Source organism: Pleurodeles waltl, chromosome 6, assembly GCF_031143425.1.
Source record: "Pleurodeles waltl isolate 20211129_DDA chromosome 6, aPleWal1.hap1.20221129, whole genome shotgun sequence".
NCBI classification, from domain to species: domain Eukaryota; kingdom Metazoa; phylum Chordata; class Amphibia; order Caudata; family Salamandridae; genus Pleurodeles; species Pleurodeles waltl.
The window spans coordinates 729386737-729412107 of NC_090445.1; the positions used below are offsets into that span (position 1 = coordinate 729386737).

General features: G+C 45.0%; 1 protein-coding gene and 1 long non-coding RNA gene across 3 annotated transcripts in view; one reads left to right on the top strand and one right to left on the bottom strand.

Annotated features, from left to right (window-relative positions):
* The window catches only part of FAM204A (family with sequence similarity 204 member A), a 313312-nt gene that overhangs the window by 1810 nt on the left and 286131 nt on the right, over positions 1 to 25371 (top strand). For both annotated transcript variants that reach the window (XM_069239249.1, XM_069239248.1), the window contains exon 2: positions 24474 to 24573. In XM_069239249.1, the coding sequence (XP_069095350.1) occupies positions 24474 to 24573 (100 nt within the window). The remainder of the gene's footprint in view (positions 1 to 24473; positions 24574 to 25371) is intronic.
* LOC138302032 (uncharacterized) lies at positions 18281 to 22123 on the bottom strand. The gene is made up of 3 exons (XR_011205231.1): positions 21957 to 22123; positions 20155 to 20268; positions 18281 to 19613 (listed from the first exon to the last, which is right to left on the bottom strand). It is a non-coding gene; the product is annotated as an uncharacterized lncRNA (long non-coding RNA).

The following is a 25371-nucleotide window of genomic DNA, read 5'->3' on the forward strand; positions in this document are numbered from 1 at the left end:
TGATTAGCCTCAGGTTAAGGATTTTGCTGTGGATCTGGGCTGAAAGAGCTTGGCAGAGATTAGGCTGTGCTTTTCCTATGGAATAAGATTCGTCCAGGGCCTTGGTCAGGATGCTGGGGCGAAGGCTTTCAATGTTGTGCTCAAAGGAGGCAATTGTCACCTGCCTGTTCACAATGCCATCCCAGACTGAGAAGGTGATTCTTGGGTGTGCAGCATGTCAGCCTTGATCCTCAGACAGCTGCTAGCCTTAGCTCCTCAAAGATTGTCTTGAGGTGTTATTTGAGCGAGTTCTCGGCAGCATGCTGAGCCCTCAAATAGTACTTTATAATATCCCCTGCAAATGCTAGGTCTAGACTCCCCAGGCCCAATTTCAATCTTAACCTGGCTCTTCTGGCTTGCCTGGAGACAATAAGAACTTTTTTCTATGCCTTGCAATGAGTGACCTTTAGGAGCTTGTTGAGAGCCCTTGGAAAGGCCAGATGGCTGTAGTTGAGAGCAGGGATCAATCTTGATCTTAGCACAGTTAACATGGGCTCAGCGGGGGGACTGTGTAGTGGGGCTGTGTATATGGGCACTTAAACGCTTCAGTGAGTTGATTACACTGAGTGATTTGGTTTTAAGGTGTTTAAGATGAACAGGTGGAGTAACCTTTTTGGAGAACCAAACTCCAAAAAAGTTATAGGCAGCAGCTGTCGAAATCTGTAGACTATCAAGCTGCCAGTGTAATTGTTTTTTGTGGGGGTACTTGCCAAATACAACCATTTTCTTTTTGCTCTGGTTAACTTGCATATAGTTCACCTGGTTGTAGCACTGTAAGACATTCAAGACCCTTTGCAGTCCGACTTCAGTGTGGTCAAGAATTACAGTGTCGTCTGCTTAGTGCATGATTGGCAAGCACACCTGTCCCAGCTTTGGGATTACTAAACTGGCTCCTTCCAAGGCACTGCCCAAGTCGGCAGTGTAAAGGTTGACGAGGAGAGGGGCCAGTACAGAGCCCTGCTTGAACCTGTTACTGGTTGGTATTTTGGTGGTATTATTATTAATATGTTAATATTATTTCATTTTCTAAGCAGTCCTGGACCACCTGAGAAGTGTTTGTGGACCCTCATGGGTCCCCGGACCACATGGTAAGAACCACAACCCTAGATTGCTAAGCCCTTTTTTGGCTATTTGTAGTAGGTCGCCCCTGTACTTCATAAATCTTTTTACCCTTAGGTTCTCCACATTAAATTTGTGTACATTTTTCGGAAACTCCTTAGAGTTTTAGAGGCACCCAGGTTTTGTGGATTCCCCTGGAGGGAACTAAGGAAATAGACTTAAATATATAGTTAAATTTTGGGTTTAATGGGGGGAAAAAAGTGGTCTGCAAATAAGTCTACTGTTCCCTAAAAATGGCATTAATGAAAGGTTTGCTGTGGTAAAATCACCATCTTCCTAGCTTTCAGAAGCACACAGAGCTGTCTAAAAATATGTATTTTTAGGGGCGTGGCCAAGATGGCGGCATGAGCGGACGCGTTGGTCCGAGCACCGCCGCCCAGGCCTCTGGAATCGCCTTGCAACCCCCGATTTGGATGGCCCGGGGAGCCCCGCCGTGACACCTGGTGTGGTGGGACACCGGGGGCCCCGAGGACTGCCGTGCGCTCGGAGCCGCGTGCCTTGGGTTGGCGCCTGCGGCCGGCAGGTGCAGAGGGCCGCGGTTCGTGCTGCGCGGCGGGCCTGGGGCCCGGCAGCCTGCTGGCTGGGTGTGGGGGCGCGGCGGTCTCCTTGGAGGGGGCCACGACCTTGCGGTGAGCCGGGTGTTGGGGCCTAGGAGACGGCGGTGCCCGCCTTGCTGGGCCTTTTAGAGAGGAGCCCCAGCTCTTGTGCTGTTGGGCCCTGATGTGGAGGAGCCTGCAGGGACGCAGTGAGACTGGGCCACCGGTTGGCGGTGCGGGCGGCCCATGGTGGCCCTTATTTAAAGCAGAGGCGAGCTGTGTTGTGGAGGAGACCCACGGAGTGCCCTACAGTGGAAAGGCTGACGGCTACTTGTGGGAGTGTGCGGCCAGGAGAATACGGCCCCCTGTGACGACGCGAAGAGGCCCGGTTGAGATACTTGAACTTTCGCAGTTAGAGGGCAGATGTGATGGCGGCCTCCAAGCCCAAGCGGGACCGGACGGTAAGAGATATGCTGACTGGGGGACGCCCGGTGCCGGGAGGGTCCCCTGAGGAGCCGCCGACCGCGAGGTCCCCTGAGGCAAGGAGGGAGATGGCAGAGGACGAGGCAGCCCCAGTCACGAATGGCTTCCTTACCTCCTTGTTCGAATCGCTCCGCAGCGACCTGCAGGAACTCCGCAAAGACATATCTCAAGAGGTGAAGGAGTTGCGGGTTGAGCTTACATCCCTGGATGAGCGGATATCACAGGTTGGGGATGGTGAAACTGCCCGCTGTGAGGAGATGGTGGATCTGCAGCAGGAGGTCATACGCTTGCGGGAGCAGCATGATCTCCTTCAGATAACGGTGGAGGACCTGGAGAATCGGTCGCGCAGGCATAATATCCGCTGATAAGGAGGACATTGGAGACTTTGTGGTGGCGTTGTTCCGCTCGGTCCTTGACCTAGAGGAGTCCCGGGAGATCGTCCTGGATAGAGTCCATCGCGTGGGCCGATCTGACGGAGCCGGGGATCGCCCGCCGGATATTCTGCCATGTGTCCACAATTTTGGGCTGAAAGAACGCATTTTGCAACGAGCTCGCAATCTTCCGCAGGTCCACTTTAGAGGACATCAGCTCCAATTATACCAGGACCTTTCGGTTCGGACTTTGCAACGACGACGTGAGTTTAAACCTATTACAGAGCATTTGCGTGCACATGCTGTGTCTTACTCGTGGGGTCACCCGTTCCGCCTTTTTTTCCGCTGGGAGGATCAGCTTCACCAGGTGAAGTCTATAACTGAGGTAAACCGGATCCTGGACTTGGAGGGGGATACCCAGGGTCCGGACTTGAAACTGGGCCCGGCCGGCGGGGATCGTCCACGCTGGCGGAGGAAGGAGAGAAGGAGGAAACAGCAGCGCCCTACTGCGTCGGAGCAGATCTCGGAACGTCAATCGGCAGTGAGCAGCGTGGCAGCTGGGACAAGTGCCTAGGCGAGGAGAGGCGGGGAGCTGCTGGACAGCTATGGGTCACTTATTGCAGGCCTGCGGCCATTTGAGTGGGGCCTGGGCGGCAGAGTTGATGGACTTGGTGGGCGAACTTCTGTGGTTCTATGGCCCTGCTGAGACTTTTTCCTCTTTGGAATGTGTGTGAGAGGACTTTTTCGTTATGAGCACCTGTTGTGCGTTATGGTTATATGTTGGTATGCTTCCCTGCGAGTCTGGTCATTAAGGGTCATAATGGTTTGGCCATGTGATTTGGAGCGGCTGAGATGCTGGTCTTGGTCCCTCCGTGGATCTCCTCCCTCCCGACATTTAAGTGTTTACGTTTGAATGTCCGTGGGCTTAACAGTCCGACCAAGCGGTTAGCGATTCTGTCGGGTCTAGAGAAATCCGGGAGTCATATCTGTTTATTACAAGAGACACACTTATTGCATAAAGACACATTTCGCATGCGTTCAAGGTGGTTACCTAGACAATTTTGGTCTTCAGCAACTACGAAGCATGCGGGGGTGGCAATATTGATTTCGAGGACTTTTGCTGGGGAGATAGTTGGGAAGGTACACAAAGTGCAAGGCAGGTTTCTGGCTATTAGAATAAGACTTGGGGCCTTCTCTCTCACCATTGCTTCCCTTTTTGCTCCGAATGCCCAGCAGGAGGCCTTCCTGAGACAGGCGGTTTCCCCGATACTTAGCTCGCCAGATAGTGCCATTTTGGTAGGAGGAGATTTTAATCTGGTGATGGGCAACAAGCTCAACCGCTTGGGTCAACGCTTTGGGCAGACGGGGGCATTATCGGAGGTGGGGCGTCAGTGGCTGGCTGAATGTGGGTTGGAGGATGTGTGGAGGAAGTGCATCCCACGCTCCGGGATTACTCATTCTACTGAGCGGCGACCAAGACTTATGCATGGCTCGATCTTTTTCTGGCCTCATAGGAGTTTATGCCCCGGGTCAGGGAGGCCACGATTGAACCTAGAGCCTTGACTGATCATGCTCCAATTACTGTAGAGCTTACCATGGAGGTGGGCCGGGTGGGTACTCTGAGCTGGCGCTTTAGGGATTCTTTGCTTCAGAGGGAGATAGTGGTGGAGTCGCTCTGGCGCGCGATCATGGACTACATTAGCTTTAATGATGATGGCAGCACTTCTTTGGAGACTGTGTGGGAGGCTCTGGAAGCAGTAGTGCAGGGCGAGGTGATGGCACTGTCCGTGAGAGATAATAAGGCAAGGAGGGAGATAAGGGAGGAGTTGGAGCAGAGGGTGGCTGTACTGGAGTGTTCCCATAAATCTACCGGCGCGCCTAGAATTTGGCAGGAAGTAGAGAAGGTGAGGCAACAGCTGAAACAACTGGACTGGGATAGGGCGGAGTATGCAGTACTGCGACTTAAGCATAAATACTATATTGGGAGCAATAGGTGCGGAAAGCTTTTGCCGCACCGGTTGCGAGCGCAACGTGCAGCGTCTGCGATAAAACTGATCCATTCCCCTTCCGGAAAGGAAGCCCGCATGAGTGACCAGATTGCAGAGGCATTTGCAGAGTTCTACCAGGGGTTATACGCGGCGGATGAGCGGGACAATGCGGCCCTAGATTCTTATTTAGAGGGCATAGCAATCACCCCTCTCGGTGAGAGGGAGGCGTCCCTGCTGGACCAGCCGATAAGGTCGGAAGAGGTTATATCGGCGATTTCTCGCCTAAAGGTTGGGAAGTCCCCTGGCCCTGACGGGTTTACGGCATTATTCTATAAGACCTTCTGCGTGGAACTCGCCCCGCTTTTGGTGCGGCTTTTTAATTCCTTTCGGACGTCGGGAGCCCTGGCGCCTAGTATGTCTGATGCTACCATTGCTGTTATACATAAGCTGGGCAAGGACCCAGAGGAGTGTGCTTCATATAGGCCGATTTCGCTCCTGAAAATAGATGCCAAGCTATTCACTGGGATTCTTGCTTGCCGCCTTAATCTTTATATGCCAGCTCCAGTACTTCCATAACATGCAAGGGTTTAAAGCAACCGATAATTTTCGGATGCATTAAACACATTAACCTTTGTTAAATTTGGAAAAAGCATAATGTGTATACTATATAATATGGATTTTTGTGTGTTAAACACCAAAGCCTGCATGCTAATTCCACTTGTAATAGGTACTATTTATAGCACCTGATAAATAACATGCTCACCTGATGAATGACACATACCCCATGTTATTGTTATTTACTAGGTGCGATAAATAACACCTATGCTTGTAATCAGGGCCTAAGTCTCTTAATGTCTGGCTGGGAGCTGGGTGGGTCTCAAGTAGGCCTAGCAAAATTTAAATTACTCTGCATAATTTCTCTAATTTCAGGCTGTTCCTGTTACGCTTGTTATGCAAAATTAATGAACTATGGCATTTTGCATAATTACTTGCCATTTGCAGTAAAAATTTCCAGCGCACGCATGCAAATAACAGAACCCAAGCAGCTTTTGTTCCCAGTGTTTTGTTTTAGTGTACCATTGCACCAAAAATTTACACCAGGACTCGTTTTGAACTAAAATGTAGTGTGAAATGTTGGATTTGTATTTTGCATAATAATGCTTTTTTTTGGCAAAAGTGGGATGGGAGTCTGCCCAGGTAGTACTATCTTACCTGGGTGGGGCTAGGTGGTCAAATGATGAAGCATGACACTATTATGTGTGTGAGACGACCTAGTCCGTAAAAGGAACTCCCTCTTTTAGATACAGCCACTACCATAGACATTCTACACACAGCCCTTTATCCAGCAATTCCGCGCACTGAGCCAGCGCCTCTAGTAGGGTCCACTAATCCAGTTTACCCTCACTGTATCACCCCACACTTCCAGTGGTATATGGATGTGCTCATTCCTCTCTGGAGTACGTGTGGGGTTGCACCACTCCCGCTGCTCTCTTTTGTGTTCTAATAGCTGGGCATTCTTCCCCACTGTTTAGCTGACAGACATGGCATGCTTTTCAATCCTCCATGACCACCTCATCCATTCCTGAAAACCACAGATTTTACCTTAGTTGTGACTTTGTTTTGGCCTTAATGTGCAAGCTCTGTGACTCTGTTTTAGAGCAGTTGGGGCACCATCATACATCATTTCTGTAGGCTGGAGCCCTTAATCAGTGGTGCTCATTTCCTTCCTTGCTCTCCACAACTTCATGAGCATCAGTCTGTTGGTCTGGTTACACTGGTGGGAGTCTTGCAGGAAATTCTTCCAATTATCCTGGCGTATTGCACTCACTGCTTGCTGTAGGCATTTGTCTTCCTGAGACACCAGTGCCTATTTCCATGGTTTTTTGAGCAGGCTTCTTTTGTTATCAGAATATTGTCAACTTTGGTGTAATCTCTTAGTTTGGTTGTCCTTGGTCTAGATGCATGGGGATAAAGCAATAAGTAGTCTGTGGGGTTGCTGAGCCCCCCAACCTGTAGAATACAATAAAGTTGTGTTGCTGAAGCTAGAGCACTAATTTTTCATTTCTAGGGTGGTGGGGTTGAGATGTGCTGACGAAAAAGTGGACAAGGGGCTTATGGTCAGTTATGAGCCAGAACAATTGCCCATATAGGTATAAGTGGAAATTATGGCATCCATACTTGATGGCCAATGATTTTTGTTGATTTGGGCATTTCCGGTCTTGGTATTTGCTTGCAAATGCAATTCGCGTCCAGACGCCTTGGTTTTCAAAGAAGGAGTGCATGTCTTAGTGTAGCTTTAGGCCATATTCCATCAGGTTTTTGAGTATCACTCATAGAGGTTAGATCTATTAAATCTTTTAGAAACAAGGCGACAGCGCTTTGGTTCTCTTCCAACCTTAAATAAATGAAAAGAGCTGTAGGGGGCAGGAAAGATTCTGGAGGAGTAACTACTCTGCCGAGGAGAAGGTCAAGTATAGGCATTTGATTCAGATGTATAAAAACATGATAATGAATGAAAAAACTAAATTCTACATATAAAAAATAAATAAGGCAAAAAACTCCACCATAGGAGTAAGGCCTCCATTTGCGTTTGGTTACTTGCAATATATTGTGAGAGGTCGCAGGGTTGTGGTGTCCAGTAATCTATGTATAAGGGGTCATCCACCTAGCTCAAGTAGCACACCTCAGTCTTACAGCTGTGGAGCACAGCCATTTCGTCTAGGCCGCTGCATAATACAGCTCGCAGTTTGGGGCGCATAGCCCACCCTCATCTAGTGGCACGTAAAGCTTGCTAAGGGCCACCCTTTGTCTGCCATAACCCCATGTAAGTTGTGTTAGTAGACCCTGCAGTTCCCTGAAAAATGACATTCATCGGACCACCAAGATAGGCACGAAGAAATAGAGAAGCCTGGGTAACACTAGCATTTTAGAAATGCCAATCCTGTCCATCGGTGACAGCGGTAAGTTGGCCCAAAAAGGGAGTGACCTACGAATTGATGTCATCACCTTTCCTAGGCTCCTCTCTATTAGAGCATCCTTTCCACAATACTCTCGAACCCCCAGGTACTTGATAGAGTCAAATTGCCAGATCAACCTGGTGTTGGTTAACACCTTCCTCTGATCGTCTGCCAGTGGTGTCGGTGGGGGGCGGGGATGGGATATGCAGGACTTATCCCAGTTAATACAGAGTCCCGATATACCCCCCAAAGTTCTCTAGCATCGTCATGATTCCTGGCATCATAGCCGTGCCCCATTTAAATAGACTAGTGCATCATCCGTATAGAGGGAAATGATCTGTGGCTGCCCCAGCACCGTTAGGCCCCCACTATGGTGCTTGGTCCTACAACAAACACGTCAGTGGTTTTATTGCCAGAGCAAACAACACTGGGGACAAACAGCAGCCTTGTCTTGCCCCCCTAGCTGTTTGGAATTAATCTGTTATTACTCGCCCAGTGCACACTGGGTCTAGTGTACAGTAGCACCACCCGTTTGAGAAAGAGCGACTAAATCCCATGAGTCGCATAACCGCCATTAGATAAAGCCTCTGAAAGTGTCAGATGCCTTTTCTACGTCCAGGGATCCATCCCAGCCCTCCATCCCCGTGTGACTCACCCAGCGTCTATATTATGAAATAGTCGCCTCAAGTAGAGAAAAGTATTCTGTCCTGGAATAAAACCATTCTGGTCGGAGTGCACCAATGCTCCCACCATTTCAGTCGTTGACTAGCCAAGATCTTGCAGAGCACCATTAGTCTAGATTTAGCAGTGATAAGCGACAATAGGATGTCAAGTTCTGGGATGTCACGGCTGGACTCAGTGAGTGCACTGATCACCGCCTCTCTCGTGGAGATGTCAACAGGTTAATGCCTCCTCGTGCACTTTCAGTGGTTTGGGTGCCAACAGAGTCTGATACGAGGCATAAAACTCAATTGGGAAACCATCTGTGCCTGGTACCTTCTCGTGTGCCATTTGTGTTATCGCCTCCTTTAATTCCTCCAAGATTAGCAGTCTATCCAACTCTTGCCTCTTATAGTGGATTGACTGGACGGTTGTACATTCGCTAGATATTTGGCAGCCTGTATGCCTTTATCTCTACAGTCTCCTCATAGTAGTCCTTAAAGTAGTTCTCAAAGGCTGCATTGATCTCAGTTTGTGTGTTCACCACCTGTCCTAATTCCAGGCAGAGAGCTGCGATTGGGCAGCTCAAGGATTCCACTCGGAGGAGCCAAGCCAGCAGACATCCAGCCTCATCCGTTTGTTCGTTTTGCTGCTGATGGTAGGTCTTATAGTTAAATTGAGATAGTCCTCTCAGCAGCGCCCTATAGTCTTTTTTTTAAGGCTGTCAGCAACTATTAGGTCGTTCACGCCATCTTGTACTCTAATGCAGTCCTCTGCAGGAAGCACTTCTGTTGTCAGGCCCTTCCGGACCCCATGCACCGATTCTAAGCACAGCCCCCTCAGGACTACGTTGATTGTGTCCCCTTCAATCAGTACCCTTGAGGCATACCCCTCTTTTTGCTGAAAGTAACATTCTATTCCTTCACCCATTTGGGCGGTGAATCCTGCATCCTCCAGTGCAGATGTAGGTAAGCATAGGGATCCTCTGTCTGGTCTCCCCACTTGAGTGATACCAGCAAACGGTTATGATCGGCTATGGTACACCCTAGTATTTTGCATGTGTGCTCTCTGGGATCAGTGTGGGGAGACGAACATCATGTCTAGTCTGGAGCGTAGTGCATGCACTGCCGAATAACAGGAGTATTCTTCGTCTGCTGGGTGTAGCAATCTCCATATTTCTCCTAACTGCATGTTGTGTGCTTATGTGCGCAGCTGGTGTGAGACTGTACTTGACTGTGCCCCTGGTAGGGGGCCGTGGATCTGTCTGTCATTAGGTCCATGACCCAATTGAAGTTTCCATATCAGACTAGGTTCCTCAGGGTCTGCCAGTTGGGTAGGTGTTAAGGTCGCAAAGACAGCTGCCTTTCCTCTTGTTGGGGTGTACACCGCTGTCAGTGGCAACCCATCCAGTGTTCCCCCTACTACTACAAAGCGGCCCTCGAGGTCTATTGTAGTGTGAGAGACCATGAAGGGGAACCCCTGGGGCCACTCACATCAACACAACCCAGGCGTAGTCTGAGAAGGACGTGCCGAAAATACTACCCCGCCAGCGCTTACGTAGTTGGATAAGTTCAGCTGCTGTGAGGTGTATTTCCTGGAGACGTGCAAAGTGTACCTGTTGTCTCCGGAAGTAGGTATAGACCCTGTGTATCTACTTGTCCATGGGACAGTTTGCTTCTTAAATCTACTTGGTCTGTAAAAAAAATCTACTTGTCCCTTTGGTGCCATGTAGTGCGGTGACAGTTTATTGCAGCAATCTCATTATGTAAGAGCTCTGATAATAGCATCTCTGATTATGCCAGGGCTCCTAACTACTACAGTAGGGCTTGGCTGCTTGCAGTTTCAATCCCTACTATAGATGTTTCCTTGTTTTGCCACCATTCCGCAGATCTTCATACTGGGGCTGGAGGAAGCAGTAAGCATTAGTTCCAGCGCAGGAATGCCTTTGATTCTGCAAAACTACTTACTTGAATGCTTCCAGGATTTTCACCAGCTCTTCTTTAATCTTTTCCCATAATGAGAAGGGTGAAAATTTACTCCTGACAATGGCAGAAGTAGAAGTTCTTCCAGGGCTGGGAAAAAAGTAGTTGGAGGGAATGTGAACTTGTAAACTCTCAATAGATTTTCACATGAGCAAGTCAACACATGCATATTTGCTCATGCTAAAATACAGTTCACAAATATTGTCTAGGAGTATGATTTCTTGGTCTACTTCTGTAAGTTCTTGTGAATTCATGAAAGCCACTAATTCAAAAACATATATCATGGGTGCACTTTTGTGACTTTCTTTAAGAATTGGGTCCCTAATTGGGTCTGGCGTTAACAAAAATCTTTTTGTTTTTATGAAACTTCTATTCCTCTATCTATCGGCTGGCCTTACTGTGATCACATTCTGGTCTTCCACAAGGAGCATATTGGCACACAAAGTAGTTTTGTTCAGTGCCAGGAACTACTGTGGCAATCAGTGGCATAACGAAACTGGAGGGGAGCCCCCTGCAAAGAAGATGGAGGGGTCCCCCTTCCAAACTCAATCATGGCAGGTGCTCTGCGGGCCCCCTAGAGGGGGCTGTGGGGCCTTTGTTAAGCCAGGGTGTCAGTGTGTGCTTTTTGAGACTGATTTTTTTTTTTTTTTGCTGCTGTTTGTTACAATAGTGAGCGCCTGGCAGCTCCCACAACAATAGAGTGTTACAAAAGCCATGTCAAAACAAGAGAAGCATTGATGAAACCAAAAGACTCGCAGAAATGTCGAATTGGTTGGCTTTGCTAATGCTTGTTTATTTTCATGCTTCCCATAATCTTGTTGAAAACGGTTCCACTGATTTTCCATTAGGAATATTTTTGGGAGATACAGGCATGCATCAACACATTTTACTGAATGACGCTTCAAAGAAATAGCACCTAAAATTTCATAGTAGCAAAACGTTTTTTTTCCTACTTGCATTTTTTACTGAACATTTTATTTAGAAAGCAAATAATCATCACTCTTGCTTACAAGCTTCGGCAAACATTTGCACCTAATCAGAGAGCATTCTGGGAGCATTTTACTTAGCCTCATATTGTTAAACTTCTAAAAAATGTGTGTACACTTTTTTTTTTTTACTGGAACCATTGTCATTAGTGCGGTGTGACCTTAAAATGTTTATTTACAGAGCTCACAGTAATAATGAAGGCTTTTTATTAATGAACCATAAATACAAGTTAGAACAGCATCAACATACGAATACACCCATTACCACAACTGCAGACAGTTCCCTTATCTGTAAACTGGCAGCGAAATGGTTTGTGCTGTAGGGGGTTGGGCCTACTTGTCCCAATGACAAAATAGACATGAAAACTTGTTACCCTTGATTCCAAACAATATGTCCTGGGCATCGGGCAATAGGAATTCCACATCCCTGAGCGCTCCCAGTGTATTCGTGGATGAGGGTGCCTGGGGTTGGAGGGGGCATCTCACCCAGCTTCACACAGGTGGTCAAATATAACAGTTTTCCCAAATTTCCCTCCTGAGGCCATCACCCAACATTTTAGGAATTGGCCACAAACCTTGGAAAACATAATAAACAAAGAAATAAAAGTCCTCTGAAAGGTTTGGGGTAGTGCATGGCACTACTGAGGACAATTGAGGACATTAACGTGATCCTTAAGCCATCCAGCACCTCATCTTAGGTGAGGCCCTCCCCACTCTTCTCTCTCACCACAGCAAATCCCCAGTATTGCAGTTCAGGGGAACATGTCTGTTACCTGTGCTGTCCCTAGAGATTTAGCATAAAGGATACAGCAATATCTAAATCTTCACATGAGATCAGCTGTCATTGAGGTGACTTGAGGGCTCCTCAATAAGGCCTCCGGAATCTTGTCTGGGAGGGAGCCACACAGCAAGGGTGCTACAGCTCTGTCCAAGCTGCCATAGTCAGAACAAGAAACCGGGGACCCCGCTCTTTCTGGTGTTGTCACTACCTGTGCTCTTTCATTAGCTGCCTGTTCCTTGGTAGGGCAGGCCCGCAGCCTGTGGGCTGATCTGCGTCTATTCCACACTGTCCTCCATCCAAGTTGATACAAAGGTGGGTGTTCGCCCGTAGATTCCAGCCATTCCCAGACATCCTGTGCTTGCTGAAAGATGGACGCCCTTTCGGCTTTGTGAACCTTGAGTTTGGCTGGCATTATCAAAGCATATTTAAGTCCCATTTGTTTGTGTATTTGCTTCACTGAATAGTATGAGGCTCTCAAATTTCCCCATGTCCACTTTGTAATCTGGGAAGATCTTGACTGCCTGGTTTTCTACCTGCAAAGGAAGGGCCTTTAGTGTGGGCGATCTGTAGGATATTATCCCTGTTATGATTTAAAAAGCTGCACAACTACTCGGCCCGGAGGTGTCCTGGGTGGAGGTTATGCCAGCACTCGACGAGCCCGCTTCACAGAGAAAAAGGCGAATATTTTACCTCCTAGCACTGTTTGTACCAGCACCAGCTGTTGTTCTATGTAGAGATCCATGCTCTGGCCCTCTATCTTCTTGAGTTATCCCACCACATGGATATTGTTGTAACGCAATCAACCCTCCGCATCGTCTGGCTTTTGCCCCAGTTGTTTCACCTTCTATTGAAGGCAACAATCTGTGCATGTGTCCTCAATACTGTGGGTTGCAGTTCTGATATTGTTTCCTACATGATCACCTTCGCCTTTTAGTTGTTTGTGCTCCTCCTGCATATTACCCATGTCAGTGATCAGCGTGTTATAGCTTCGGCTCCAGGGATGTCTTCAGATTTTGCACAGCTTTAAAGAGCTCTGTAAATTTTGCATTAGTGTCTTGCATCATATGCTCTGCTGTAAGAGGGCTGCAGCCTGGGAAGAGTGCACCTCAGTCAAAGGGGGAGCCTGATGGTTCTGACCACCTTTGGAACCCTTCTCTTTCATCACCATGGCATCTCAAGAATTGTCCAGGTATCAGGCAAACACCCTCTCTGTCTCCCCCTCTCACCTGTGCTGACGTGGCCTCAGCCAGTGCCTGTCACACATTGCCCAGTGTACCAGTGCAGCAAGTGGTCCAGTATACGGTGGATGAGTTAGTCGGTGTTCCTCATTCTGGTGGTACACCTTTGTCTTCCAGGTGAAGGCGCTACAGAACGCAGACAGCGTCGAAAGGTGTATTTTTCTTCCCTAGAGTGACTGACAGTGTCCTTTCTATGTTATTCAGTTTGGGCAGTAAGAGTGCCACCCTTGTGTGTAGTGATAGATTCCCAGGTGACCACCTCCCAGTACCCAGTTGTGGGGCCAATTTTTCCCAAAGTTCTCATCTATGCCTTGAGGTCCTGCTATGGCACACCAAAGTATGCGGGTCCCCTGCTGAGTCAATAACAAGTGGAGACCTTCATGCTAATTAGTTCCTCAACTCTTGCGAGTGGCAAGCAAAAGCCATGTTTGTCTCGGGGTCCGAATTGGGCTCGGAGTACTTTGTGTAAGCCCATTGCCTCCTTTTACACCCCCAGCTCCTCTACTGCATCTATGTCTGTTGGGCCTTGCCGGAGCCCTTGTGCCCTTACAATGCGATGGGGAGGACGGAGGGGCCTAAGGTCAGGTTGTTCTCTTGCGTGTGTTGCCGCTCAGGCCTCCCTGCCCGGAGTTAGGGCTCCTCCACCATTTGGTATCTCCACCTGACCCGCCCCACCCCCCAGTCTCACGGCTGTAGTGCAACAGATTAATGGCTGCGTCCATTCTGCATCCCCAAGCCTTCTCCAGAGGAGCAGTGAAGCAGCAGGGTGATGACTGGGTGTACCCGCTTCCATGATGGGCTGGATGTCTGGGTTTTTTTCCCGCTGCCTTCCTTTCAGCTTTAGGAGCTCTTTGTCTCTGATTGTGGGCTCATATATAATCCCCCAATGCCAGCAGGATTTCCTTGCCACAGGTGTGTCGCAGCCCGTCTCCGTGGTTGTGCGGGTTCTGCAGTGCCACCAGTAAGGGAGGGGCAGATTTACTTCTCCCTTTCACAGCCGTGGCATAGGTAATCTACAAGCAGGAACTTTGGGCAGTCCTCGTGGCTTTTCCGGTGGCGTCTTGCTGAGCCTTTTAATCGGGCCAACCCTCTCATAGCCCCCTATGGGGTCCTTGCTTGCCCTCAGCGGCCGGCTCGTTCGCCTGCTTGTAGAGTGGCATGGTTGTTTTCAGTGGTTGATGGATCTGTGCACTATTCGCCATGGTCTTCCGCTGTGATTGTGGGTGGTGGATGGTGACACCCCTCCAACTCCTCCCCCCGCCCCAGTTTCAGCTGGGTGAGGTGACAGCAGCCACAATTAGTTCAGGATCTATACGGCGCTGGGACGGAGCTTGTGTTTATGAGACCGTAGCTACTGCCATCTTGGCCACGCCCCTCTGGTTTCCTTCATTTAACACTTTGGCTGCATGCAACATGGGTGTCCATTAAAACTGGAGTTTCGTCTGTTTGTCCAGTGAAAGACTTCACAGTGCATCTCAAAACCACAGCTGACATCAGCAAAGAAGCAACTTTCGAGAATGAGGGTTATTGTTGGAGATTAAAGAGAATAGTTTTTTTTTTTTTATCTCTACACTAGACGCCCTTTTAATGTCTGCCTCTTAGGGTTGCCACCTTAGCATTAATTTGCGCAACTCCTTGCATGTGCAGCTTTCACAATAAGTCAGTTTGGGAGGATGTTAGTTGTAGTAAGTTTTTTGGGGGATTTCATTTCATACACCCTGCTCTAAATACATCCCCTGGTTTCTTTAAAATATATAGATAAGACCGGATAATGAGCTTGTCAATGCTGCTACGCCTACTGGAGTTAGCCTTGACTCTAGCGATTACTGCTTAGGCCCTGATTGCAAGGTAGGGATAGCAAAATGAATGCATGTTTTTATGTGCTAATTATGTTCTGCATGTTTTTTTCCTAATGTGACAAGCCTGAAAGGGGAACTTCAGTCAAGAACATTGGCAAGAAATATATGACAACTATATCAGAAAAAAATGGTGCATCATCAGAATGTGATGACCCTTAAAGGCATGTTTCTAGATGATACGTCCCCTCGACAACCCATACACATTAAATGTAAAAGATGACAAAACTAGCAATTGAATTACTTCATGGGGGATAAAGCATGGATGAGTCAGGGAACCCATGATCACTCAGTGGACTCTCCAACACATGACCATTTGATATCAGCTATTAAGAAGCTGTATGAATTCCTGTCATGGACCGTAGGTGCATGTGAAATTCTATCTGATCGGATCAGCTGTAGGTCCACAAGAAAGCATCTGCCACACAATTCTTAGCAATACCGTTATCACATACTTCCAAAACCAGGTTATGCAATACTAGAGAAAATGCAGGCTTTAGGATTATTTAATAGCTGGGACATAAGCCTTTAAAGCACATCCAAAAATCAGGATATTAGAGAGACTTTCAAATGTTCAGCAGTGCCAGGACAGCTGAGATCTTTAGTTAAAATCCTTAATGAGGTGCATACAAATATCCAGCAGCGCTGTTTACTCCCATATACTGACCATAAGCCAGATTGTTGTAGTCATGGAGGTTGTAGGATTCAGTGTGGTTTCGGTTTTGGCTGACAATAATCCCTTCCAAAGTTTGGCTGAGACTTGATAATGATTGCTTGGAGGTTACAGACTTATTCAGTAGTGTGACACACGTTTTTAGGTCCAGCGTAAGCGTACTCCCTCTTGTATACTTGTGCTGTGAGCTTAAAACGATTTCATTTGTTGGTTGCAGTGTCCTTTAAAAATTCTTTGCTCGCTAGTGGTCAGTTCTGCCTCCTTGTCCCTCCTTTTTTCTCTTTCAGAGCAGGGACCAACTACTGTATAGTTACACTTTGTCCTGTTTTTCTCTTTTGTAGAGGGACTTTTTTTCAGTTTCTGCCTGCTCGTCTTAAATTGCGGTGTGTTTTTCAGAGCAGCAACGCTTCCTTGGGCAAGTCCTCCCGTAGGTCCCCCTCCCCCCCAGCTCTGTCTGCAAACATAACACAACAGCAGAGGGGGGCGTTTCCAGGGCCAGCTCTCCCTTCCTCTTTGTCTTGTTTTTGTGACAGTAAATATATGGGAGTGCTTATGCCGAGACCCCGACCACGCCCTCCACTATCATCATAATGTTTGGTCAAATACATATGGCTTTCACTTTTTTTTTTTTTTTTTTTTACAATAAATACACGTGGATAGCTGATGCCAAGACCCCGCCAAGCCCTCCGCAGACAGCATAATAAGGCTCGTCAGTGCTTCAAATGGGGCTCGGGACCAGCATACTGTGACGCCCTCTGTGTAGATGCCCTGGCCCCTGAACATAGAGTGCCCCATAAGTTGCATTATTGCTTTGAGAGAAGTTACCCAAGTTTCATTTTGTAAATTTTCCTGCATGCAGTTTTTTTTTTCTGTGTGTGCGTGTTTTGTTTTCCTTGCTCCCCCAACCCACTCTGCTCAATATAGCTCGCTAGCACCATTCCATATGCCCTCTATTAAAAATCCCGGCTTCATCTCGGTCCCCCACCTGCCCCGTCGCTGCTTCATCTAACCTCCAGTGCCCACCTGTTTGTTCCGCCCACCAACCAGTCCATGCTGGACGTTGGAAAACTGCAATGTTACTAGGTGGTTCGAGGACTGGCCAGCTTGGCTCAGCACCGAGGAAACAGGCGTGCTGAATAAAACACACGGCCCTAGGTAATACATTTCATTTTCATATCAGATGCTGCCCAACTCACTTAATGTGGCCGTAAAGGAAACAAGTTTAATTTACAGGCACTTGTGCCCATATTTACGGCAGCGTCCACTCCCTGCGCAGGGTAAACTGTGAGGAATCAATGCTAATTGTGAATCAGGTCTAGTTGTATTCAAATTTATCAAGCTCCAAGTCTTATATCAATGCTCTCGCATGACAAAGGTACAAAAACACCCTCTCAGAGACAACATAGAACCTATACAACTATTAGTTAGGACTGTTTTTGTTCTCTTTATAGCAATTTTAGATTTTGCACTTAAAGCGAAATTGGAGTAAAAATCAGTACTTTGGTATAGTATTGGTGATTGGGGCTGCCCAAAATGTGACACTTTTTTTTGTTAGGAACAAAACCTACGGCGACGTTCTATTTTCAGGCAATAATACAGGTGCATTTTTTGTTTTATTTGGATTGCATGTCCTTGTGTGAATCCTTTTCTGTGATAATGTTTCTTATATTTTTAAATACATATTACCTCTAAACAACATCAATGTTTCTCCATCTTTTCTTTGCCTGTAACTTCCCTGGAATAGTTGACTCCATTTTGCACACTGCCTTTTCCATTTTTTTTCTACAGTGTATCTTTGCAGGGTATGGTGCTGTTGCTTTTGTGCTGAGCATAACTGTACACGGTATTACAAAATTGTATCCTTCAGTATTTGAGTCATGAGCGTAAAGCTCAGACACAGCCACCGTATTCATATTTTGCTTAAAACGAAGTGGGAAGCAAAGGGGAGTAAAAAACAACTTTGACCCACAAACACCATCCACGCTCCTGTGCTTTACATCAATAACTCTTAGCCATACTTAATTCTCTGTAATGCAGTGACACTCGTACCAAATAATACAAAAAATAATAATGGCAATATTTACGTTTTTTTGCAGCATATAGAGAAGAAGGTTAATGAAAGTGCTTTACTTATATGCAGGGCCACTGGAATTATGCAGCAGAGAGGACCAAATTGTACGGCAGGGTTGACCATTTTATGTTGCAAGAAAAGTCCACTTATGCATTTACAACGCCAACAGCTCTAACTCAAGCAAATGTGAGACCTATTACATTGCAAATGCTCATTTAAAAAGTAGGTATTCAGTGCTTGCCCCATAGACTGTGCAACAGCAAGTCATCTATTTGTAATACAAGTTCTACGAATAGAGGGGGGTTTGTTACACAATTGTGTCACTGCAGCCAAGACATGAACAACTTTGGAAGTTCCAATTCAAGCACACACTTCATTTATTTTGTTAATGGAGAGGTGTTAAATTGGAGATACTGAGTGAGGTAATGTGACGATTGTAGCAATGATGGTGTTCTGCTTTCCTTCTCTTATCTTATGATCGAGCTTACAAAACCTCTCTGGAACGCACTTCTTAGTTTAAAGAAGACATTTATTGTTATTATTACTTCACCACGAGGTTCCTGAGAGACGAAATTAGTAGGTTGGAGGCACACGTTCAAAAGTAGTTGCAGCAATGAAAGCAAAATATATCAAAGTACTTCTCAGTTGCAATGCATGCAGCAAATACATGTGTTTATATTATAGCATAACTTCAAAGCAAAGCATAAAAGTCAAAATTGTATCACCGTAGGGTAGGGCTGTAGGGCTGTAGGGCCTATAACTCAGCTTCATCTTTCTGGGGCGTCAAGTTGATGACTCTGGTTCAACTGCGAGAAAGAGATTTTCTACCCAAACGGCGACAGGCAACTGACGCCCGTTCCTGTCTGAAGTCAAGATAGTTTCTAACTAACTCTGCTGTAGTCCAGAGCCATCCTTAAAAGCAAACTCGGTGTGAGAACCGAAGAAACCTGGAGAGTGGCCAATTCTCCAAGCCTCAATCGTTCTCAGACTGGATTGAGAGGTAAACACAAAATCTACGCGCTCTTATCAGCTAGGGTCTGGTGTGAAAAACACAGCTTGATCTATCATGTGGAAAAACACAGCTTAGAAAAACACAGCTCATCTGCAATGTCTCAACTGCAATGTCTAACTCCACGTTAAAGTCAATAGGCAGCTAACCTAAATATCAAATGTAATGTCTAATGCCATGTCAAAGCCAATAGGCAGCTAAACTGAACACAACATGTAATGTGCTACTGGTGAACATTGAGCAACTAATATTCGCAGTGGTGAAACACAAAGTCATTGGTCAAACACGATTAATAACATCACACTCCACCCTATGACCAATGAATTTTTGTTTACATACCTCTTATTACAAACAAAAAACAAAAGCATCAACAAAAAAACATTATAAGCAAATCAGATTTGAATGATAAAAGCAATCACTGTCAAGCAATGGAAGTGGATTAACATATTGATCTCATATCCTTTCACATCAGATACATCTACAATGAAAAGACTGAAACTTATATACTCTGATTGGGATAATAACTGAACAGTGTCTGTCTCTAAAACAACGAGTGGATGTAGCATGAGTTCTACTCATGTAAAGGTACACAGTCCACCTGAAAGGTTTGTTGGAATGTCAGAGTTCCATACGAAAAAACACAGACAGTTAACTGATAAGGTTGCTTAGTTCCAGTGGAAGAATGTAATCAAACAAGTTGAACTTGAACTGAAGGCGGCAGTTGCACAAAATGGTTCCATGGGGTTTGTACTTTACTCAATCAGGTTCAGGTTGGGGGTTCGGTCCCTCCCCCGACTCCACACGCACACACCCGAAGGGAGACCACACAGCACACTCATGGTCAGTGGTGAGTCGTGGTAGGATCTGCAAAAGAAAAAAGTATGACCTTTCTTGCAAATAACATTTGTCATCTGAAATGTGCCCTTCCTCTTCCTTTCCTGGTTTTATAATCTTGGGGCCCTTTGTTATAATTTCTGCAGGTTCTGGAGGGTCATTTGGGGATTCAACCCACGCCTTAGCACTGAGGTTTTTATCTGCTGCACCACAGCTTCCCTTTCCTTGCACTCTCAGAACGGCTGGGGCAGACTCCTTCTTTACCAAACCTCCATTCACTGCACTTTTGACAAGTTGGGCAATTCTGTCTCCAATCTGTATGAATGAATCAGATTATTTTCTAGTTATCAGCATAATTTTGATTTCTCCTTGGTAATCTGCAGCAATCACCCCCCCCCCCCCCAAAACCTGATCAATTTTCCATATCTGTCCTGGTAACTTTCCTTTCTCCAACTGATCTTTGACTGTTTGTGGGACAGATTGCTGTTGTGCGTGCTGACAAATAGGACATAGCAAAATCACAGTTTTTATTAAATCCAGGGGAATGTGCATCTCTCTAATCTCTGCCCACCTGTAAGTGTCTTTTTCTCCCAGATGTCCACATTTCTGGTGCACTCACTGGCCATCCCCACTAAGTCAGAATTCTGGGTGGACACTTCAGACTCTGAATTTTTCTCTTTAACATCTGCAAGGGAATTGAACCAGTTATGTACAAGCCATGTGGAAAACCAAACGGCTAAACCATTGGCAGTGAACCAAGAATCAGTGTAAAAACGACACATCTCAAGCAGCTCTTGCTTTAAAGTCTGACACACATTGTACAAATCTGAATCAATAGTCAAACAAACATGCCTTTTATCCTCATGGGACACGAATTCAAACGGTGCACCCAATTTCATCGGTGACTCTTTTACCTGTGGTACTCCCTGCACCCTCTCCTCATCCTGAAAAGGGGCTTGTGACACCTGTTCATGTAGGGCTGCAGTGCCTCTAGCCCTGTCTTGCATGTACCAGATCCAGTGTATGATACTAGCCTCCTGTGCCTGTCCTAAACTGTGAGAGTTAGGTGAAGTTCTCACCCACTGCATGCTTGATATTTCAGGTTTCAGAATTACATTATCATTTAATGTCCAAAGTTCCAGGGGCACTCTTGTCTTCCCCTGTTCCTGATTTACATGTAAATCAGTGTTTCCCTCTTGCACTGCGCAGAAACCTAAAGTCTGAATTATTTCATTTGCCAAATCAAAAGCGTGCAGCTGATCATGTTTTTTCGTAGTTACTTTGTACCAAAGTGTTAAGATTTCACTCAGATGAGGGGTATACTGTTTCCAAATATCAAACAAGCTCATGAAACCCGTTGTCTCTTGCTTAGTGCAAATAGTTTAAAAAAATCTAAAATCTTTTGTTTTACTTGTGACAACATCTGTCTATTTTCTGGGTTCCACTGAATTCCAAGTAACTGCACATTTTGAGACAGTACTTCTGCCTTGTCCGAATTAATTTTACTTTGCAAAAGCGGTCTGTAAATCACATTCCTAACTCTGTTCTCAGTGTTATCTGTTAAGGAATGCACTTCAACTGCCAAAAACTGTGGGGTGTTCTGCAGATCTGCGCTCTGCTCACACTGAGGCTCATGTTTTTTAACCTTCTCATTACTGGAATGGGAAAAGCCAGATTCTTCTAAAACAGCAGTTTTATAGATTTCAGCATTATCTTGCATTAATGTGTTCTGGCTAATTTGCTCACGTAAATTCTTATGTTCATGTTCTAACTGCCTACATCTCTCCTGCATTTTTCTGTAAGCAGACAAAAGTATCCAAACCCTTCTGTCAAGAACAAAAGGAACATAATTTCTTTCAAAAGGCACATTTTCTAAATATGCTTTATCACAGCACTCATCTCAAGACTCACACAGTCCTGATAAACAAGAAAACATGTTTCTCACAGCACCATAAGACAGTTTAACTTCACATGCATTTTCAAACATGGTCTGCCGTGCTTCTTTAATTCTCTAAACAACAAAAAACAATTACACTTTTAAATAGTGCACTTCCAATCTCCAACTCCGACTCTCAAGACTGACGACGAATGCCAAAATGTTCTGCTTTCCTTCTCTTATCTTATGACCGAGCTTACAAAACATCTCTGGAATGCACTTCTTAGTTTAAAGAAGAAATTTATTGTTATTATTACTTCACCACGAGGTTCCTGAGAGACGAAATTAGTAGGTTGGAAGCACACGTTCAAAAGTAGTCACAGCAATGAAAGCAAAATATATCAAAGTACTTCTCAGTTGCAATGCATACAGCAAATACATGTGATTATATTATAGCATAACTTCAAAGCAAAGCATAAAAGTCAAAATTGCATCACCGTAGGGTAGGGCTGTGGGGCCTATAGCTCAGCTTCATCTTTCTGGGGCTTCAAGTTGATGACTCCGGTTCAATTGCGAGAAAGAGATTTTCTACCCAAATGGGGACAGGCAACTGACGCCCGTTCCTGTCTGAAGTCAAGATAGTTTCTAACTAACTCTGCTGTATTCCAGAGCCATACTTAAAAGCAAACTCAGTGTGAGAGCCAAAGAAACCTGGAGAGTGGCCAATTCTCCAAGCTTCACTCGTTCTCAGACTGGATTGAAAGGTAAACACAAAATCTACGTGCTCTTATCAGCTAGGGTCTGGTGTGAAAAACACAGCTTGATCTATCATGTGGAAAAACACAGCTTGGAAAAACACAGCTCATCTGCAATGTCTTGACTGCAATGTCTAACGCCATGTTAAAACCAATAGGCAGCTAACCTAAATATCAAATGTAATGTCTAATGCCATGTCAAAGCCAATAGGCAGCTAAACTGAACACAACATGTAATGTGCTACTGGTGAACATTGAGCAACTACTGTGCGCAGTGGTGAAACACAAAGTCATTGGTCAAACACAATAGCATCACAGATGTTTAGTACGTTTTTTTAAGTTTTAAAATGGCTGTGGTATGATTTTTAGTATTTAAAATTAGGTGTGTGAAGTAGTCCTGAAAAATGCTTTTCTAAGACCTTTTTGGAGTCTGCAGCAGAATACTCATTCGCAGTCCAATCCAGATTTCAGGAATTAATAGTTTCTCAATTACTTTGGCAGAGTTCTGCAGGAGTTTTGCAAAAGGTGAGAGCTACTTTTTGTGGTGGAGGTGATTAGTTGGGAGCACTGGTGATGTTTATTAGCATCTTGGCCATGCTGCTATTCATCAGCTTGATTGGTAGCAACACCGATTGTATTTTCTGTACATTGGAGAGTACTTGCAAAACAATACATGTGTACCATTGCATATAGTCTATGGCATGAATGGCAAACTTTGTATAAAGTAAGTGCATATTGTGTTCAGCATATGTGGATTACTTATTGGAAAATGGTGATAGCAGTGGTTAGGTATTTACGATGAGGGATGGGCAGCTTTGGTCACAGTTGTGCTTATTTCTTGCCACGAGTGCCATGATTATTATCAAGTTATTGGTTGGAAGCAGTATCAGTAGTTTGGCATGAGCAGTATGCTATTTATAATGAGATATGCAGCAGGTGTGATTTTTCATTTTTAAGTGCTGCTTTTACAATAATTTTTTGGTAGTAGTGTTTGGTCTGTGGCAGAAGCAATACTTGAGACAGCTGTTTTAAAATAAGACTGCGTTCAGGTCCCATCTTTACTCATGTTCTTCCTCGGTTTTAGTACGAGGGTGTGGACTCCCTTCCTAGTTCTACTCCTGTAAATATCCTGTCGATCAGACATTTCACAGTCCACACAGCATCCTGCATTGCCTTCTGTGTGATCTATGTCTGACTTCCAATCCAGCTTAGATGTCAATGTCTCTCTGCCTCCCCAAACTCCTGATATTAACTTCAGACTACTTCCTGTATTATTCCATATTTAGATTGCACTGTGATTGCAGAGGTGAACCGCAGCATTGCTGGTGCAAAATGGGGTAGTAATTGCAGAATTGTAATTGAGCATCATTTTGACGTTGCACACAAATGATGTAACTGCTTGTCAGATGCACCTTATCTTTATAGTACCTCTGTATTAATTTAAGCTATTAATGCAGGTTTTTACATGTATGCTTTGTAAAGTATTCTGAAATCCTTGAAGATCATTTCCATGCTATGGAAGAAATGAAATGAATTTGTGTATGGTCCTTTTGAGTGAGAATTCCTGCTAGGAACCTGGGTTGATAGTTCAGCAGGAAATGAAATGAACTTGAGAAAACATCTCAGTTTATGATTAGATGTATGAAGAATACTTAGTGAAAATAAATAACTGTGCTTGTATATAAACCTGTTGAAGTGTGTCCCGCCCTAAGCGTAATCTCTGTTTAAGGAAATAAATGAAATATAAAGCACTTTAAAATAGGTGGTGGTGACCAGTTCTTTGCCACTTCTTCAGTCTTGGTGGTTGGAAATAGGGAAGCAAAACCTATCCCAGTCCTCAAATCTTTTTATTCACATTGTTAAAAATTGTGAGTAGATTAGACAGCATCCCTCCTGCTACATTAAAGAATAGTGGAGCTAGGCTTGCAAGATAAGTATGTGCTATGCAGATTGTATGTAGAAAGGCCTTCTCAATAGCATATCAAATCAAGCCTCAAAACACTGATGTCAGATGTTACTAGTGTAGAGCTGAATTTTATCAACCTCAGAAGATTGAGTTAATATAAGCGCAGTATTAGCCGTTGTGAATCAAAGTTCTAGTAAGACTTACATCCTCAGAATTTTTGTCCACATGGATTAGGCCACTTTGATATGAACAAGCCTCAGCTCTTCAATTATGCTCTCAAACTATGCCGTAGCAGTGCTGAATGCTTTGATTTTTCACAATCATAAGTTATTTTTTCTTTATTTCACTCTCAGAAATTTCAAGAGTTACAGAAGAGAAATGTTGAAATTAAAAGCCAAGCAAATTTTCGACAGAGAGGTCGGAGAAGGAAACGTCGAAGAAAAGGTGTTGCAGGTGTGTAACGTGTGAATTATATTTTTTTATCCAGTGTTTTATTTTTTTGAAGTCAGCTGGACAGCTTTGAGTCTTCTTACGGTGATAAATAATATTTTCAGTAATGGTGCGGTCCTGCTCACTTTTGATGTGGTCAGAAGTAAGTTTTATAACATGAGTGAAATTAGATAATGCATACAGGTGAACAAGTTTGCTGGAACTACTCTACTTTGAATTTTGTAATCCATTGTGAATAAATGTTAATGACTGACATCCCTAATGAACTCCATTTTTAAATCACTTTCACCATCTTGTACCTCTATGTGGAAACCTCCACTGTCTGACCTTTTTAGATGATTGCTGTGGTCTGTATTAGTATTAGGCTTGTACTTTCTAGATCATAGTGCTGCCACTAATTCAGGTGTATCAACCTTATTGTCAAGCAGATTTAAATTATTCGAGGTTCACTCTGACATAAAGAACACTCGGTTCTGTGGGACTCACTCAAATATCACCATGAGGTAAAAAATGCATGTCAATGTTTGATCATCTACAAAATCACACATTTATTGTTCTTTGTAAACAAGGTGCTAGACAATATTTCAATAATGTGCATACAGCTCAGTGCTCGTAAGTGCAGTAGTGCAGCAATTTATATATGATATATATATATACAGAGCGTGGGTATCCATTATTTAAATGTATTAGTCCAGCATAAATATTGTTTCAGAACACAAAATTACTGTGAATGATCCCCACCTAAATTTCGACATTTCGACCCACAAGTTAATTATAGTGGGTCACCTCAAGACAGATAAT